The sequence below is a fragment of the Ambystoma mexicanum genome, chromosome 11 (genome assembly GCF_040938575.1).
Source record: "Ambystoma mexicanum isolate Mex_15411 chromosome 11, UKY_AmexF1_1, whole genome shotgun sequence".
In the NCBI taxonomy this organism is placed as follows: Eukaryota; Metazoa; Chordata; class Amphibia; order Caudata; family Ambystomatidae; genus Ambystoma; species Ambystoma mexicanum.
The window spans coordinates 581,626,658-581,642,979 of record NC_090934.1 but is presented as its reverse complement, the minus strand read 5'-3'; the positions used below and the strand labels follow the sequence as shown (position 1 = coordinate 581,642,979).

The 16,322-nt window shown below is 44.0% G+C and overlaps 1 protein-coding gene across 1 annotated transcript in view; it reads right to left on the bottom strand.

The window, feature by feature from the left end:
• FGF4 (fibroblast growth factor 4) overlaps positions 1–14,351 on the bottom strand; it is a 51,347-nt gene extending 36,996 nt beyond the window's left edge. Inside the window, exons 1-2 of the mRNA XM_069623446.1 lie at positions 13,909–14,351; positions 8,917–9,020 (exon numbers count right to left, since the gene is read on the bottom strand). Coding sequence (XP_069479547.1) covers positions 8,917–9,020; positions 13,909–14,212 — 408 coding nt within the window. The 5' untranslated portion in view covers positions 14,213–14,351. The remainder of the gene's footprint in view (positions 1–8,916; positions 9,021–13,908) is intronic.
• Positions 14,352–16,322: the final 1,971 nt, after the last annotated feature.

Below are 16,322 nucleotides of genomic sequence, written 5' to 3'. Positions count from 1 at the left end.
CGCAGCTCAGTCACGTCACGGATAGAGGCGGGGAATATGAATGTTTTGATCAAGTCTGTTTCAGGGGCGGGGGATTTGATTTAGTGCCGCAAAAGCAGGTGAGCCAGGGCGATGCGGCAAGTGATAGGATTATCATAAAATGGCGGCTGATTTCGAGTGCGTTAATGGACGAAAAGTCGGGTAAGGTCCATAGGAAAGTTTTCCACGATCTACCGAGTTATGCTTAAAAACACATGGCCGAACCGTAGGGACAATAAAAAAAAAGTCCCGGAACTCTCCTTTAAAGTAGCCATGTCCACCTGGGACTGGCTTTGTCGTGAAGTTGTTCGAAATTAGGATAGATTTGAAAGGGAAGAAAAAATGTGCTTGTGGTAATAAGGTCATAGTGTTCTCTTTTCGCCTTCTACAGGCTTCAATGGAAAGCTAAGGGGGGCCCTGTATGGACCCCCGCCTTCCCTTTCGATGGTGGCCATCTTGGAAAAGGATTTTCCTTCCTACACCGGGACACCGCAAGCGTCCCAGTGTAGGAAGAAAAATCTTTTTTTTCAGCATCCCGGGTTCCCGCTTTGGGAATTTAGGGTGCTAATGGCCTTCATCCCCCATTACAGGGCTGGAATGGGGGGATAATGGTGGAGACCTCATTATCCACCCTTGCTTCACGTGGGCTGATAACTTGGGCTGCCGGGCCGCTATCCACCGTTCCAGCCCTGGAACGGAGGATGAACGCCACAATATTCCCATTAGCATAACACAAAATGCAAATGGAAATGTTGGAAAATCTTATTGAGTGTATGTACTTTACTAAGAAATATAAAGTAGATGGAGTCTATACGTGTTTTTATTTAGTTCTATTTTTTAACTGTGAAAGGTGTTTCCGAAAGGAACATTTCTTTTGTTGTTTTTGGATGTATTTGTTTTTTGGCAGGAAAGCTAAGAACGAAATGTGGGGAGGAAATGAGGGAAGAGGCACCAAACACTAATATGGAGGGGTTGGTGGACAGGGGAAAATGTTGAGCATGTGTTATTTCTAAGGTAGGAGGCAGTGTTTAACATGCTCCTAGATTAAAGCAGTGGTGGTGGCTCTTGGGGAGGAGGGAAGGCAACAGCTGATGCCATTTTAAGATAAATAGCAGTTTTTCTAAAAGTACGTACTGTGTACTAGTCTGTTAATGGATAATGAGTAGGAAAAGGTGTTGGAGCTGTGCAAGGGACATTTTGAAGTTGAAAGTTCCTAGATCAGTAGAAAATGCAATTCCGAACTGTCCGCGAAGTACGGATCTTATCGTGAAGTGCGGACGGGTTCTCGGACACGTCATCATGCCGCGTGCCAGCGTATGGTCATGTGGCACTGTCCGGAAGGTCCGCTATGAAGTCAGATGTTCGTAGACGTCCACGGATGCAAAACTAGTTGAAATAGTTGCAAAAAGTGTATAGAAGTGTTAAAAATGATTCTAGAAGTTGGGAAATGGCAGAGCTTTAAGGTGACACTTTGTAAATTGGACACAAATATTGCTATATTAGGTAAGTATGATATTAGTAAGTTGTAGGAAAATAGCACGCACTGGTAAAAACCCATGAAATTCAATGAGAAAACTTTGTTAAGGGGACGTTATGGTTAAGTTGTGCTACTAAAAACCTATGAAATTCAGTAAAAAAAGTTGTTAAAAAGACGTTACGGTTACAAGTAAAATCGAAAAGACCCTGAAATTCGCCAGTTATGGTAAGCTAAGCAACCATAACTCGCGCCACACTACCGTGCACTGCTAAAACTTAACACCCAGGACATCAAAGATGACATCACAAATATCATTGATGACATCAGATGTGCATTTACTTTTCATACAAGGGTTTGTGAATGTAATGTTGGCAAAAAAGTATCAGGGATTATCGGGAGATGTGTAATAATCTACATACTTCATTACCCAATGTAGTGTTCTAAAGAACATTCCATTGCAGTCTTCTTTCTAGTACAGGAACCTACTCATACAGAAATGTAGCTATTGGCTGCAGCATACACCATAGAGGTGCAATATTTGTAATTTTCCAAAGCTATATAATAAAACGGTGAATGTTTCTGTATCAGACTTTTCTGTACTGTGAAACATGTACTAAGTAGCTTATAATGCATCACTTACTACGTATTTGTACTAATGCAAACAAAATATAAATAGACTACAATGCATACAAATATGGGGCTTATATATGGAGAGTAAAGTAAGCAAACAGGATGCAGTATCATTAGCAACAGTTTATAATCTACATGATTGTATTCACGCACAAAAATGATTGCTGTGTTTCAGACCTGCTTCTTCCCCTATATATGTACATCATAAGATGCGATTAAATTCTAAGGAAAGTAGTGTAAGAACATGTGAGAATAGCAACATCTATAAATGTAATACCTTTTGAATGTTAAGTTTCTGACTGTCAGTAAATAAAACCACCTGTCCTAGATATGGCAGTGAGCAGAAAAGAAGGGACTAGACATGTGATGTCATCAGTGATGTCATCAATGATATTTGTGATGTCATCTTTGTCCTGGGTGTTAGTCTTAGCAGTGCACGGTGGTGGCGTGAATTTTGGTCGCTTAGCTTACCATAACTGGCGAATTTCAGGGTTTTTTCGATTTTACTTGTAACCATAACGTCCTTTTAACAACGTTTTTTTACTGAATTTCATAGGTTTTTAGTAGCACAACTTAACCATAACATCCCTTTAACAAAGTTGTTTCATTGAATATATATATATATATATATATATATATATATATATATATATATATATATACTGAAACTCTGTGCCTTCTAAAAGCTATGAGTCTAAAGGTAATTTGCGGCTGGGTGCATGAAAGGTCAGTTTCTTCAATAATGAAACTGACCCCAGCATGCTCTCACCTTTGCTGTCCTGAAGACAGGCCTGGGTTGTCATCATCAATGGGAAACATTTCTTAAGAATACCAGCCTAAATACAAGAAATAACATACTTTTAGATGGGAAATGCAGAGCAAACCAGATAAGGTTGGGTCTGTTCTGCAGGTCCCAAGTCTCATAAAAAAATGCATTAGCTTAGTCATTAGCCCTTGGAGGGGCAGGCTAATCTAAACCCAGACCCCTCTCTTGACGTCACAGGCATTAATTAACTGGGAAACTGAAACTTAAGAAAAGGTGGGAGTCTAAGCAAATAAGTAATGTAGCTGCTTAAGGTTTTTTAAATGGGAGAAATGCTTTTTATCTTGTAAAATGGACACTATACATCGCACAACAGTCATTCTAGTATTTTACTAAAGGTGACCGTTAACCCCTTCCAACCATACTAAAACGATTTTTTGTGGGATAAACACAACAAGTTATTCATGAAAATGTGATGTGGCTCTCCTTGTGATTTTCAGAGATGCAAAAAGTTTATAAAGCATGCCAATTATGTGTAGTATGACGCCCGTAAAGTGCCATATTTTTCACTGATACAGTTCGGGAGTTAATGAAGAAAAGAAAAAAGGTATCTCTGCACAGGAATGACGTGCAGACCTCAAACTATTCTCATTTGATGCGCTTCAAAATGCAGTGCTCAAAAATATATTCATACATATAAAATGGTGGAGATTAAGGGCAATTGCCATGTAGTGATATTTCTGTCCCCGAAGCAGACCGAGCCCACCTGTTGAAGTGAGATGAGGATTTTTCTTCTCCCCTAGTTGTCTCAAATCGCTCCTCTATTCCTCTGTCCTATCAGCACATAGGTGGGAGTGGGGTAGAGACTCTCCACCAATCCTTTTTGCGAGAATTATGACAAGTTTAGTGATGTCATCTGCCCTATAAATGAGCCAGCTTGCCTCAGAGCTGGAGTTCTCCCACTAATTCCATGAGGTGACCTGCTGCCGGAATCTGGCATGAACATCCCAGCAGAGCGAGGCCTAACCCTACAGGGGAGCCAGGAGACATAGAGACTGATTGGGACCCTTGGATATCCCAGCAGTGTGCCCTGAAACTCCCTGATGTCCAGTCCAGACCTCTCCTGTATGTAGAAATACCCCAAGCCATAGATTGTGTATGCCCTATATTTTCAGCATTGTTTTAGTATTGCCCCATTGAAATATTCCCCATTTTCCTGTGTAGATCCTTAGCATATTGATCAAAGTAAATCAGTTAATTCCCCCATTGAATTCACGGGATCTGTATTGCTAGCATTCGAAACCAACACTCTTTTCCCAGTGTGTTGTGAGCCGGTATAGTCATAAAGATTTGCCAAAAGAATTAACTTCAAAAAGCCCTGCTTCCATGTGTGTGCTCATTGTGCTGTGCAAAAACGAAATTGCTTCCATCTGTGTTCCCATTGTAAGGTGCAACACGAAAATTGTCCGTGTTCCCATTGTAAGGTGCAAAACGAAATTGTTTCAATGTATGTTCCCATTATAAGATGCAAATCAAAATTGTCCTGGTGTTCCCATTGTGAGCTAAAAACGAATTCCCATTTTCTTTCTCGCATTGCAAGTGTTAACATCCCAAAATCGATTTTCCCATTCTGTTACCATAATCCTAAAGCCCTATTGGTTCTTGTCAGGTATAGAAAAACAAATTCCCCATTTCTTTCCATTCTTCCCCATAGCAGTAGTGATAAATAATTAAAACTGATTTTCCCATTCTGTTCTGATCAGAATCCTTAAGCCCTGTGTGTTATTGTCAGGCGCAGCAAAATGATGTTTCTCTTACCTTTCTTCCTGTCATATTGTTTCTGTGAATCATATCCCAAATCCGATTTTTCAATTGTGTTCCCACTCCCTGCCACTGCTTCCATTCAAAAGAGTGAAGCCTAGGGGATGTTTGGAGTGTGAGGGTTGCTGTGGCCAAAGTATAACCCTGTTGGAAGTTATTTTCATTGGGCGCTTTGAACTGTCCTTTGTTTGTAGTGGATCTTGATGTTAAAGGTAGCTATTGTAACTGCATATTCTATTGTCATCTCTGTGTTGGTCATTTACCAAAAAGATATTTTGTCTTTGTGTTGCCACAACATTGATGGCTGATGTAATCTGTTGATTCTAATGTGACTTTAATACATTTAATAAATATCTTATTAACACACACCGGCCTGGTTCCTAGTCCATTGTGACACCGGTTATCTGTTGGGGTTGTGTGCAAGACGGGTTGAAGGCCTTCTCAAAAAGGACCTGAATTATATAAATAAAAGCATTTTTATTGTGCGCCACATTTATTGTAGGGGAAGGAGATCCCTGACTTGCGTGTGACTGTATAACAAACCGTGACAAGACCTTCAGCTCACATGCCTGTATGCTGGCTGATTTATACTTTTATCTTTTTGAGCTTGATAACATAAGCACCACTGAGTCTGGTAGTAATAACTGCACATACGTGGACAATGGCTTGGTGCAGCCCCTCCCACTAAAACAAACACACACTCCACCCCTGTCATACTCTGTCTACAGTAAGCATATGTAATCCCAGTACTATTAGGGTCCATAGGTTGTGCAGGAAAAATGTAATACGGCATGATCATATAAGCACCCCCTGTTACTCTACTATTGTCTTTGTCATATGCCATTTTTAAACCACTGTCTCTAGCCTCTATACAGTGAGATTTTACACTGCACTGCGCATGTCACAGCTAGGACAATGCTTTATGCCCTACTTAAGAATGCTCACCTTCACGGTTCACACTTCTGATGTATTTCCATTTTGGCATAGCTAAGCGTGCTGTCTGCTCTTGCCTTTTTACTCCAAGGTGGCTTAACCTAGCGGATGTCATCATAGGACATGGCTTCTCACCTGCCTCAAGGCGAGTGTGAAGCTTTAGAGAGTATATTCATCTTGAAGAAATGCATTACACTGTGCTGCTTTTACTGATAACACTAGCAAGCGCTGCTGAGCATAGCTTGCATCGAATGACTGTACAATGAGAGTTTATCTCGGTCAGCAATCAAAGTTGCAAGGTGTGGTCTTGCTAGGTTGAGACCACCCTCCTTCCATTGACACTCATGCATTCAAGTGATTATCTGGACGCAGGACAGAGGTGGGTTCACTTGCGCTGAAGTCTTGTGTTGCTGTTGGTCATGTGTTTCCTTACTATTTATGGAATTGTGATTGGTCGTTTTTTTTCCATTACAGGGTAAATGGATACAGAAAGCTTGAATTATTGATTTAAACAGCTGAAAAGGGTCTCCTTCTCCTATCACCACACTCTTGCTTAATCTCCAGCTTTATTAATGCCTCTTCTCTGTCTGCTATGGGCCTTTGTTTTAATTTAATTACCCCTATTGGCAGAAAAAATGCATAGGGCCATGGGTTCACATTTCACCGCATAGGAAGTTTTTGGCTGCCAGATATCTGCTACAAGTCAATGTAAAACCAGCAGTCAAGAGGTGAACAGCCCGCTATCGGTTGAAATAGTATGCTGTAGGTCATTCTGTAGCTGCTGCTGTGCATGCAATGGCACCTACTGTGGCCAGTGTTTGTGGCGAGTAGTGGGGTTCTCAGCAATATCACAAAAGCAGAAGAAGGTGCTTCACAGAAGCACTGGGGAATGAATGAAGTCTCCTGCAAGCAGTCTTGGTGGCCGTGTTCAAAATCAGTAGCAAAGTTTAAACATGCATTGACAATGCCAATAGTTTGTCCTTTTGTGTTGGTATGGCAAAGGTACTTGCCAGGCACAGCCATAATAGTATTAACTGCCCATTGATAGTAGCTGGTGTAAAATGGTGCGAGTACCTGAGTATCTATATAGCAGTGGCTTGCAAATGCCTAATACTTGTGCACAAGCCAAAACTGTTGGCTTTACCAATGCAAATTTTAGCAGGAGTTCAGTGAAGGACACACAGAATGCTTATAAATCGAGTGGTTGAATGTAGACCTGATTAAAACGTTTTATTACACCAGTAGTGGGTTTACAACTTAGTCATTAACTGTCAGAAGACTGCTTTGAAAAAACACTGGCAGGCACTCCGAGTGAAAAGTTTCCTTGCCAAGAAGGCCCATTTTCAACTCCACCTCCTCAGAGATATCCTTCCTTTCCTCAGTTTTCCCTAGAAGCTCAATGTCTCCAGATCTCTGGTACTCTCTAGGCTGGACTATTGCAACAGCCTCTTCCTTAATCTACCCATCTCCTCTCTCTCCGCCCCCTCCAGCCTATCCAGAATAGGGCTGCTCGACTTATCCTTGGCCTAAAGTCCAGGCACCATATCTTTCCAGCCCTAAAATCCCTCCACTGGCTCCCGGTTGCTGCACGTATCAAATTCAAATCCCCTGCATCATCCATAAGGCTGTCTGGTCCAGGGACCACACTATTCTCCAACTTGCTCTCACCAAATACTCTCCCTCCAGATCTTTACGTTCCTCCTGCTCAAACTCTCTGCGTGTCAAGCGCTGCTCTAAGCAGAGAGCTGGTGGTCAATCTCTATCCTCTGCTGGCTTCCTTGCCAACAGACTATCCTCTTCTTATCCTTCTTCCCCCTCTCACTCCCTTGCGAATCCCCACAGTTGCTGGATTGGTGGCCTGGGCCCTTACGTCTCCTTCTGTGTCCAGGCCTTCTGTCCAATCGTTTTCGGCCTCCGCCCTCCCCAGTACTTGCCTTCTGGCTCCCACTGGCCTGAACTGTCCCACAGGCCCTCACTTACTGTAGTGGCAGATGAACACTCTTCACCTAGCGATCTCTGCCAGGCACTTACCTGCTATCTGCAATTGACTCCCCCGGCACTTACCTTCTGGAAACCTCTTGCACTTACCCCCTTCTCTTGTCCACTTCTCTCTCTCACTGCACTTGCACGTTCTGAATGCTCACAAGGCTTAGTAGGACCACCTCTTTCTTTCACCAGTGTTGATTTACTTTGCCTATTTATTCCCCTGTTCCCTCCTCTTGCCCTGTGGGCACTTTGAAACTCAATTTCTTGATGTATAAGCGCCTTACAAATGCACAATACAATAAAATAAAATAAATAAGGCTTCATTAAAGCGAGCTCAGAGAGTTCCCATGACCAGGTGTTTTGGCTGGTGGGGTGCAGGAACTGGGTGGGAATGGCCATAGGGATTAACATGGGTATTCAGTGGGTGGGCAAATAACCAAACAACACCCACAAGCTCTGTCCCTCCTCATATGCCATGTCTCCGTATCTGCACTCTAATACATTAGTTTAGGCTTATAGGTACAGGCGACACTTAATAGCTCAAACTGAACAGGCCTAAGAGAGACAAAGACGTCTAATCAAAGACATACTGACAAGAAGGAGCTGAAGACCAAGAGGAGAACTCTGCATCACAGCGGGAAGGACAACTGGCAGAGCAGGTGGAGCTTGGAATGCATGAAGCCTCCTGCAAGCAGGGTTGGTGGGCGGGTTCAAAATTTGTAGCAAAGTTCACCAAAGGCCTAAGAGAGACACGGGGGCATAATCAATGGCATAGAGAAAAGATAGAGCTGAAGACCAAGAAGAGAACCCAATATCAGAGCGGGAGGGATACTTGGAGTAGCAGGCGGATTTTGGACCTGACCTAGTCTGCCAACCATTTCTTTGAATCCAGGTAGGACAAGTTGTGCTGCACTCGGCTATCCCGGGGCTGGACGGCACTGAATACCTTCATGCCTGCTGGAAGACAAAGGCTTCTTCTGACTGAGATTTTGGGTGGTCTAGTGGGGAGCACCCTCCTTTTAAGTAAGAGAATGTAGTAAACTGGGCTCTGCCTGGTATGCAGAGAGGGGAATGCACATCAAAGACACTGCTCTGTAAAGCATCCCGTTAAACGTAGTGCATTCCAGGAACCACAGCGCTCTTACACACAATAAACCTTTGAGCGGTAGTACTTACTATGCATTACAGATATATTGGTCGAGAAATCTGTGGCAGTGCCCATGTGCCTTGCCTAATCACTATGCACACTTTGCAAAATCGTGAACCCCACAGCCAACGTGCAACTTACTGATCCGTAGAGTTTTCCTCTGTTGTTCATGGCTAGGAAAAGGGCACTTTTTACCCCCAGTATGCTGACCACGCCTCTTTCCACCGGGGAGATTTCTAGCAAGCCTAGAAAAATGAAAAAAATATACGAGGTTAATTTTCTTATTGTAAAAAATAACATTAATTTAGCATAACAAAGGACTAATGTTCTTGTAAACACGGAGGTTTCTTTAAAATGCTGCAGTTCATATAATGTGCATGCCATATAATAATGCGCATGGCCCCAGCTCCCATTGTTTTGTTCTTGTTGTAGAGGCTAAGTGTTGTCCATATCCAACTCAATGGTACTCCTTGTATTAATCGCAGATCGATAACATGCTGGTGGCCCCACCCAGAATAAAACTGTGACCTGCAGATCGCGCACAAGCCTCTGTAGTGGAAGCACTTCGCAAGTTGATGCCATGCGGAGTCACCATACCAGAAGTACGTTGTGTATTCCATTGTTAGTCTGCATTTTCAGAGATTGGATATGTGGTCTAGTGTCAAAATCGCATTGTCAGTGACGGCATGTAAAGGAGTCCTGCAGGGTGCATGACTGCACTGCACTTTTCTCTGCACCCTTCCTGGCTGAGATGAGAGATTAAGGGGGGGATCAACTGCAGGGAAGGACACCATCCTGAGCAGTATGCTTTGAGAACCCAGATCGCGTTCCGCGTCACACCTCCATGTTGCAAAACCGATGGGTAGCCTGTATGAAGCCATCTGCGGTGTATCACTTCTGTGAGTACTGACACCCGCAGAATGCACACCTTTCTTTTCTTGCACGCACAGTTGGCTAGCACAAGCGAGGAAGATGTGTGACTTGGGGGTCTATCATTATTTATGTACGCTTCTGTTACTGGCTAATGGGTCCAGGTGAGGGATATATCGGTAACACATGGGTCGCAAGTTGGAGTCCGTGTGGACCATCTCCCCCTCTGATTATTTTGCGGTAGATAAGTCACATTCAGTTGCGCAATAGCGTATCATAAACTCCCAGAGAAAATGCAGTGTGTAAGGAGTTCAATGTAAGAGTAGGTATCATCAGCATGTAGAGCTCCGACTGTCCCAAGTCGGCTTCCTAGCGCGTTTGCCTGGGATGGTTGAAGCTAACACGTGGAGGTTCCTCAGTGCAGGTCTGCATGCACCTTAACACTGGAGTGAGACCCCTGATAGAAGGCTGTGATGGGTTCTGCTGATTATTCAGTCGGGGGAGGGTGGTGTGCTACCTTTTCTACTGGACATTTCTAACCGTGCATAGTTCACATCATTCAGGTAGTTCGTGGCACGAGGATGATAAAAAGAGTATCGTGGCAATTGGCACCTTATCAAGAGTATCTGTACAATTAGTTTCTAGTGCGTTTCTATGCTCTAATACTTGTATTCAAGTACAATATTGACACACTTGTATACATCATATATTTCCTGCCATCCACATGAAAGCACGTTATTAACAAATACTACATCGTGCAACATATAATCAGACACAGCATAGTATAACATAGCACGGTAGAACGTAGCTTGAGACAGCGGTGGGCTGGCCAGTGGGGAACTCTGGAGATTTCCCGTTAGGCCTCTGCACCCTGATCCTCTTATGTGGTATTTACACATTTTCCCATCGGGAAAAGGGTTGGGCTTGCTGAAAATGTGTATTATGGGTCCACTTTGAACATTATTTCCAGGGCCTCTTTTGGTTCCGAATCTACCCAGGCTTGAGATAGCAGAACATAACATAGCTTAGCACAATATAATGTGAAACAGAATAACAAAACATATAATACAGCACAGCAGAACACAGCATTGGAAAGCAAAACGCAGATTAACGCACGGCAAAATATAGTTCAGGGAAAACATAAAAGAACGAACCACATCCCAAAATGGCATGGCATACATTTGAAGTAGCCATGTTAAATGTTAAAGGTATACAAAAAGGCATAGCACAACTCCACTGCAAAACAACACGGCACAACATGACATAAAAGAACTCACCACAATATAAATTCAAATATCATAGGATAACACAATACATCCTAACACAATACAACAGCGTAAAATTACATGCAGAACACATCCCAACACAGCATGACGCAGTAGCATTGCGCAACACATCAGAGCACAGCATACCATAACCCAACACAATGACCTAGCATTACATTACAAGGCATAACACAAAATCAGATAAATGCATTCATTTGTCGAAAATTCCGTTGTTCTTAAACTCCTGTGGTATCAGTTTGCTGTCTAGAGCGCATGTTTGCCAGGAACCCCTGTCAAAAGGCAACTTCAAACAGCTATCTGCAGTAAGGCATTCGTCCAGGTGTCACACAAGCGAACACCTGAATTTTTTGAGCAGCCGACAAGCACATGATGGCTCCGAGCAAACCTCGTAAGAAAGACACCCTACATATTCCACTGTCCGCGGGACCCTTGTGCGATGCCGCGCCTCGAGGGAAGCTTCTTGGTAAGAGGACGGCACCTCAGTGTGCTGCATGTAAATCTTGGTGGACAGGGCATTCTTACTGTGGTTGCGGGGTTGCTGCCGTGGGGCTCAATATGATAGGTTATTTATAACGTGCTTAATACCCAGAGGTTTCTAAGCGCGGACCCGGGGATCGAACCTGGGTCGTTCCATGTCGTATTCTTTCTAAGGCGAGCACGTTGCCGCTGAGCTATCCTTCCGCGACAAATATGTCGTTTTAATAGCAGTGTTTCCATCATTACTTCAAACGAGGGTGTTCTGCGCCATTCGGGTGGGTGTGGCACAATCAATGTGGCGTGTTCTGCTATCTACTGGGTGTGACTTTGGAGAGAAGTAACCCTTGGGCACTTTTGACTGAAGAAAAAAGCACAGCTGGAAAGTACTCTCTCACACTTGGTGTTTAGAGTACACAACGGTTCTGTTATAATACCTTAGTAATCTGGCTTTCAAAGTATATAAGTCCTGCTGCAACATGGCACTGGCCATCTCTGTGCATGGGAGTATTGCTCATCAGTGCCAATACTTTCACATGGAGTCTAGCAGTCATACTGAGCCAGGATGTTACTGTTGCTTTCCCAGCGTGCCAATCTTGCTGACAAGTGCCAGGGGCATTCAGAGTATGGCAGTCCTAGGCACAGGTGTTAACACGTTTCCATTTGGAGTACAGTACATAAGCCATCACTCTGGCAGACACGTGCCAGTACTGGATTTTGCAAAGTAGTGCCGTTGTGCTTTACAATGTTGGTACTGTCTTTGAGAGTATAGTTGCCCTTCACAGCCGTGACACGCCTGGCCCATTAAGGTATAGCATCCTTGCTGCGAAGTTCCTGTACTTTACCATTCCAAGTCTAGCAATGTGCTGCAGGGTGAGCCCTGAACATTTCAAAGCATAGTCGTTCTGCTGAAAGTGCCTTCACTTTTCTGTTCAAAGAGCCAAAGTCCTGCTGAAATGTGTCTCCTGCTTAGGTTAAGTTCAGCAGTCCTTTTAAGAGGTCCATGTATGTTTACATCACACCAGTCCTGTTGTAGAAGGCCTGCATCTTTTGCTTACAATGCATATGAATTCCCTTAAGTACCAACAATTCCCATTAAAAATAAAGTAGTCCTGCTAAGTACCGTACTGTCCCAAGCAAAATGTAGCATGCGTTCTGCGACATGGCAGTACGTTCTGATAAAAGGACAGTTGCCTTGCAGACAAGTGGTTGTATTGTCCATATACCGCATATGTCAGGGTTTAAACGTGTTTTGCACTAGAGTACCCATGATTCCTCATCCTAGATTCCTAGAAACACTTGTGAGGTATAAGTGCCATATCATATCATTTACTATACCCGTAGGGGATGATAGGAGTTGTGGTCCAAAACATCTGGAGAACAAAAGGTTGCCGACCCTAGTGCTACTGCTGAGTAGTGCTTTGACAGCGAATGACAGTAACTGTCCTTAGAATCCCTGTTGCTCTGTATAGCTACAGTGATGCAGCCACTGATATGTCCCATCACATGTACTTTCATTCAAGGGTTCAGAACTGCCCCGTCTACTTTTTTGATGATATGAAAATATCTGCTTTATTTAATGGACCCAGACATCTTTTCGATGTGCCTAATGTAAGACAAAAGGACATCATGTGGGTCTCGGGAAGAGCAATTTAAGGCAGACATATCATCCATATGAGGAACAATCTTCTGAAGAACTATCCTGCTGTGCATCTTGTGCGCATCTGTGAGGAGGAAGTGTGCTTCATGATACGGAATGCCCCTCACATCTAAATCTGGTCACTATCACATAACCCGCATTGGGCCAGTCTTTGCACCTCACAAAGCAAGGCACCCACTCAGGTATCCCAGACTTGGAACACTTGGGCGAATGGATTCACAATGCAGGAAATAAGGTTTTAGATATTCCTCTAGTACTGCTGTAAATATAATAGAAGGCTGTTGCACGGATGTCGGGATGAAAAGTTGTTGCAAAGAAATGACAATCATGAATTTGCTTATAAGTATTCTTTTTACAGTTAAGTCAAATGCGCGATATATTGTTGTTCGCTTAATGCAGTGCCACAGGCCAATTCCTGGCAAAGCTACAGCGTGCCAAGGGACCCATTGACACGTTTTCCTCGAAGGGCCACCTTTCAAGGACCAGGGGAGCGCAGGTTGCTGCCAGTGCCATTTGACCAAATCTCGTACTTGATATAGGGGAATCTTAAAAGAGTACGACTTTCTTATGAAAATGTATTTTAAAAATGGTTTATTGGGTATGCAAACGCCCGAACCTAGCCAAGGTTGACCGGCGAGCGTTTGGCAGTGTTGGCACTATGAATTAATGAAGTTGAAGACATTTGCACAGCTAGCTTTTCCCAACAACACCATCTTAAGAATAGCAGACTTGTACCGCAGTCCACACCGAGTACAGGACTAAGCGCTGCTTGGTTACAAGGTATCAAGCCCTTTAAAGCCAGGCCTCACCACATTCCATGAATGGCACAAAAGGGGCACTTACTATATCGGTTTTCGTTGTGGGTCCCGTGGATCCTTCCATCGGGCAACACTTGAACGTGAAACCCAATGCCCACGTTGCAGTAGAGTCGGCGCAGACGCTTGATGCCCAGCAGATAGTCACCGTCTCGATAGTTGTCATTCCTCTCACCGGCAATCCGAGCTATGGAGCGGGAAAACAGGGTGCCCCAGCGCCGCTCCAAGGTGTCATTGGCCTGGTGGGCCGAGAAGGGCAGGCAGCGCACACCACCGGTGACCCAGCCCAGGAGCAGGATGGGCAGGAATGCCGGTGGAACAGGCATCCCCATGAACGCGGGCACACGTGGTCTGCAAAGAGTGGTTGCCTCTAAAAATACACCGAGGCTCGGCTTGTACTGAATTTGCCTTGCCGTTCAAGAGTAACCCCAGCTCTGCTTTCCGAGGAGAAGCAGCTCGCAGTGTGTGTCTCTCTCTGCAGGGAGACTGCGTGCACTCAAGGAGGCAGCGAGGGAGAGGGTGGGAGGGGGTGTCAACTCGAGGAAAGTTTATTCAAACTTGATCTTCGCCTGTCATGAGCCACGCAGTCTTCTCCGAGGTGTGGGTCTTCACGCCAGTCCCTGGCCCCGAGCTCTCCCTGATAGTATTTATATGTTCCTCTTTGGTACCCTTGACATCGTGGGGCGGTTCTGGCCTGCAGCTCTGCAGGCAACTCTGACAAGAGTCACGGGGACCTGATTTACAAAAGCCTTTTTGAATTGGAAAGTTTCCATTTAAAAAAGCTTTGCAAATCAGCCCCGCTCTATCTTCCCCGTTAACCACCACTAAGACATAGGGCCTGATTTACAAGTGTTTAACAATGACGCAATACCATTGAAAAAACGTTTTTTTTTTTTTTTAAAAACATGCTTATTTGGTGCAATCAGGGCAAAATGGACGTGTCCGCTCGGTACCCTACTAACTTTTACCTGAGGATTTAACGGCTACGTCACATTTCGTGTTCATCAATTGCCTTTGGAAATGTGACACCTAAATCAAAAAAATAGTTTGATGTCTGCCTTTCTGGAAATGTGTAGATTTGTTTTGCATCCAGGTTGCACAGTTGACTTTTGCGCAAATATCGTCCCTTAATAAAATGCCAACGCATGTGTTCTGCGGTTTTGTTTTACCTACTGGTGGCTGGGGGCATACACACATGCGGGAGCAGAACTTTAACTCTCCAGATGAAAAGAAAGTAGGGTAAATTGACTCGGCACACTTACAGGTTGATTTATAGGAAGTGAAAACAACTGCTACACACTCTATGCTGGGCCCTTTAATTAGCCACACGTGAAAAAAGGACTACCCACTTTTGGAGTAATGCAACGAACATCTATGCCCCCGCGCTCCCACCCGCTAATAATTCTGCATACCATTCTATTTATTGTTGACAAAGTTGATGGTGTCTTATTAAAGTTTGAGATACACAGGCCACTGCAAATGTGCTTTGGTCCAAATGCAGAGGATTCCCCAAAATTAGAAGGAAGATTGAGTTTTCTGATGGTTCTACACGCTCTTGTATCATGGATCAGCCAAGCCACAATTATTTCTACAGAATCTTTGGTCAAATCTGCTATTTCATCCTAGTTCAGTGGACTGACTGTGGCGCGGAAACTGTTGCCAACCCAAGGCAGCTAGCAGATTTCTCTACAGATGGCCTTTTTTGTGATCCTTATACATACCCTACAGGCTTTTAGTTTTAGTGCATCGCCCCATGCTGCCACGGCAAACAGGCCATGGGAAGATGGAATTGCCCCCAAGCGAGTTGATGGCACATTGGTGTGAAAGTCGCTTGTCACTGCTAAACTGAAGCACCTTTAGAGCGTGTCCCCTGTTCCTGTTTTACATCGCTCTGATTCTGAGGTGCAAACAAGAGGAGCCGCCTTTGTCCCAGCTGAGTGCAAGGTGCCCTTTACCCATCAAAGATCCCCAAGTCATATTTAATTTTCTGGTTCTCTAATGAATGGCAGGGTAACGAATGCAAAACAATTACGTGTCTTTTGTGTGTTCCAGACAACAGAGTGTGAATTGCACATGTCGTAAATTGTCGGGGCTGTAAAAGAGGGAAAGCACAGGATTTGGACTGCCCCGAGCCCCCTCCCCCCCCTACATATTTTTTGGAAGAACAATACATCTTTAACATAGTCAAATGCTGCTTTATAAACACGTCTACACATATTGACAGCGTTTGATAGCAAATGAGATTAAGTTATGCACGAGGCATCATTTCTCTTACAAGGAAAGGTCGAGTCTGTGTTTATACAGGTGCTATGTACTGTATTTTGTGGCTATGGCATGTCATGGAGGGAAGGCCTTTTGAATATAGTTTGTCCCTAGTCGCATACTGTCATGCTGCCATTTAATGAATTATTGCACAGCCTTGTCTGCTTTCGCACTGAGGCC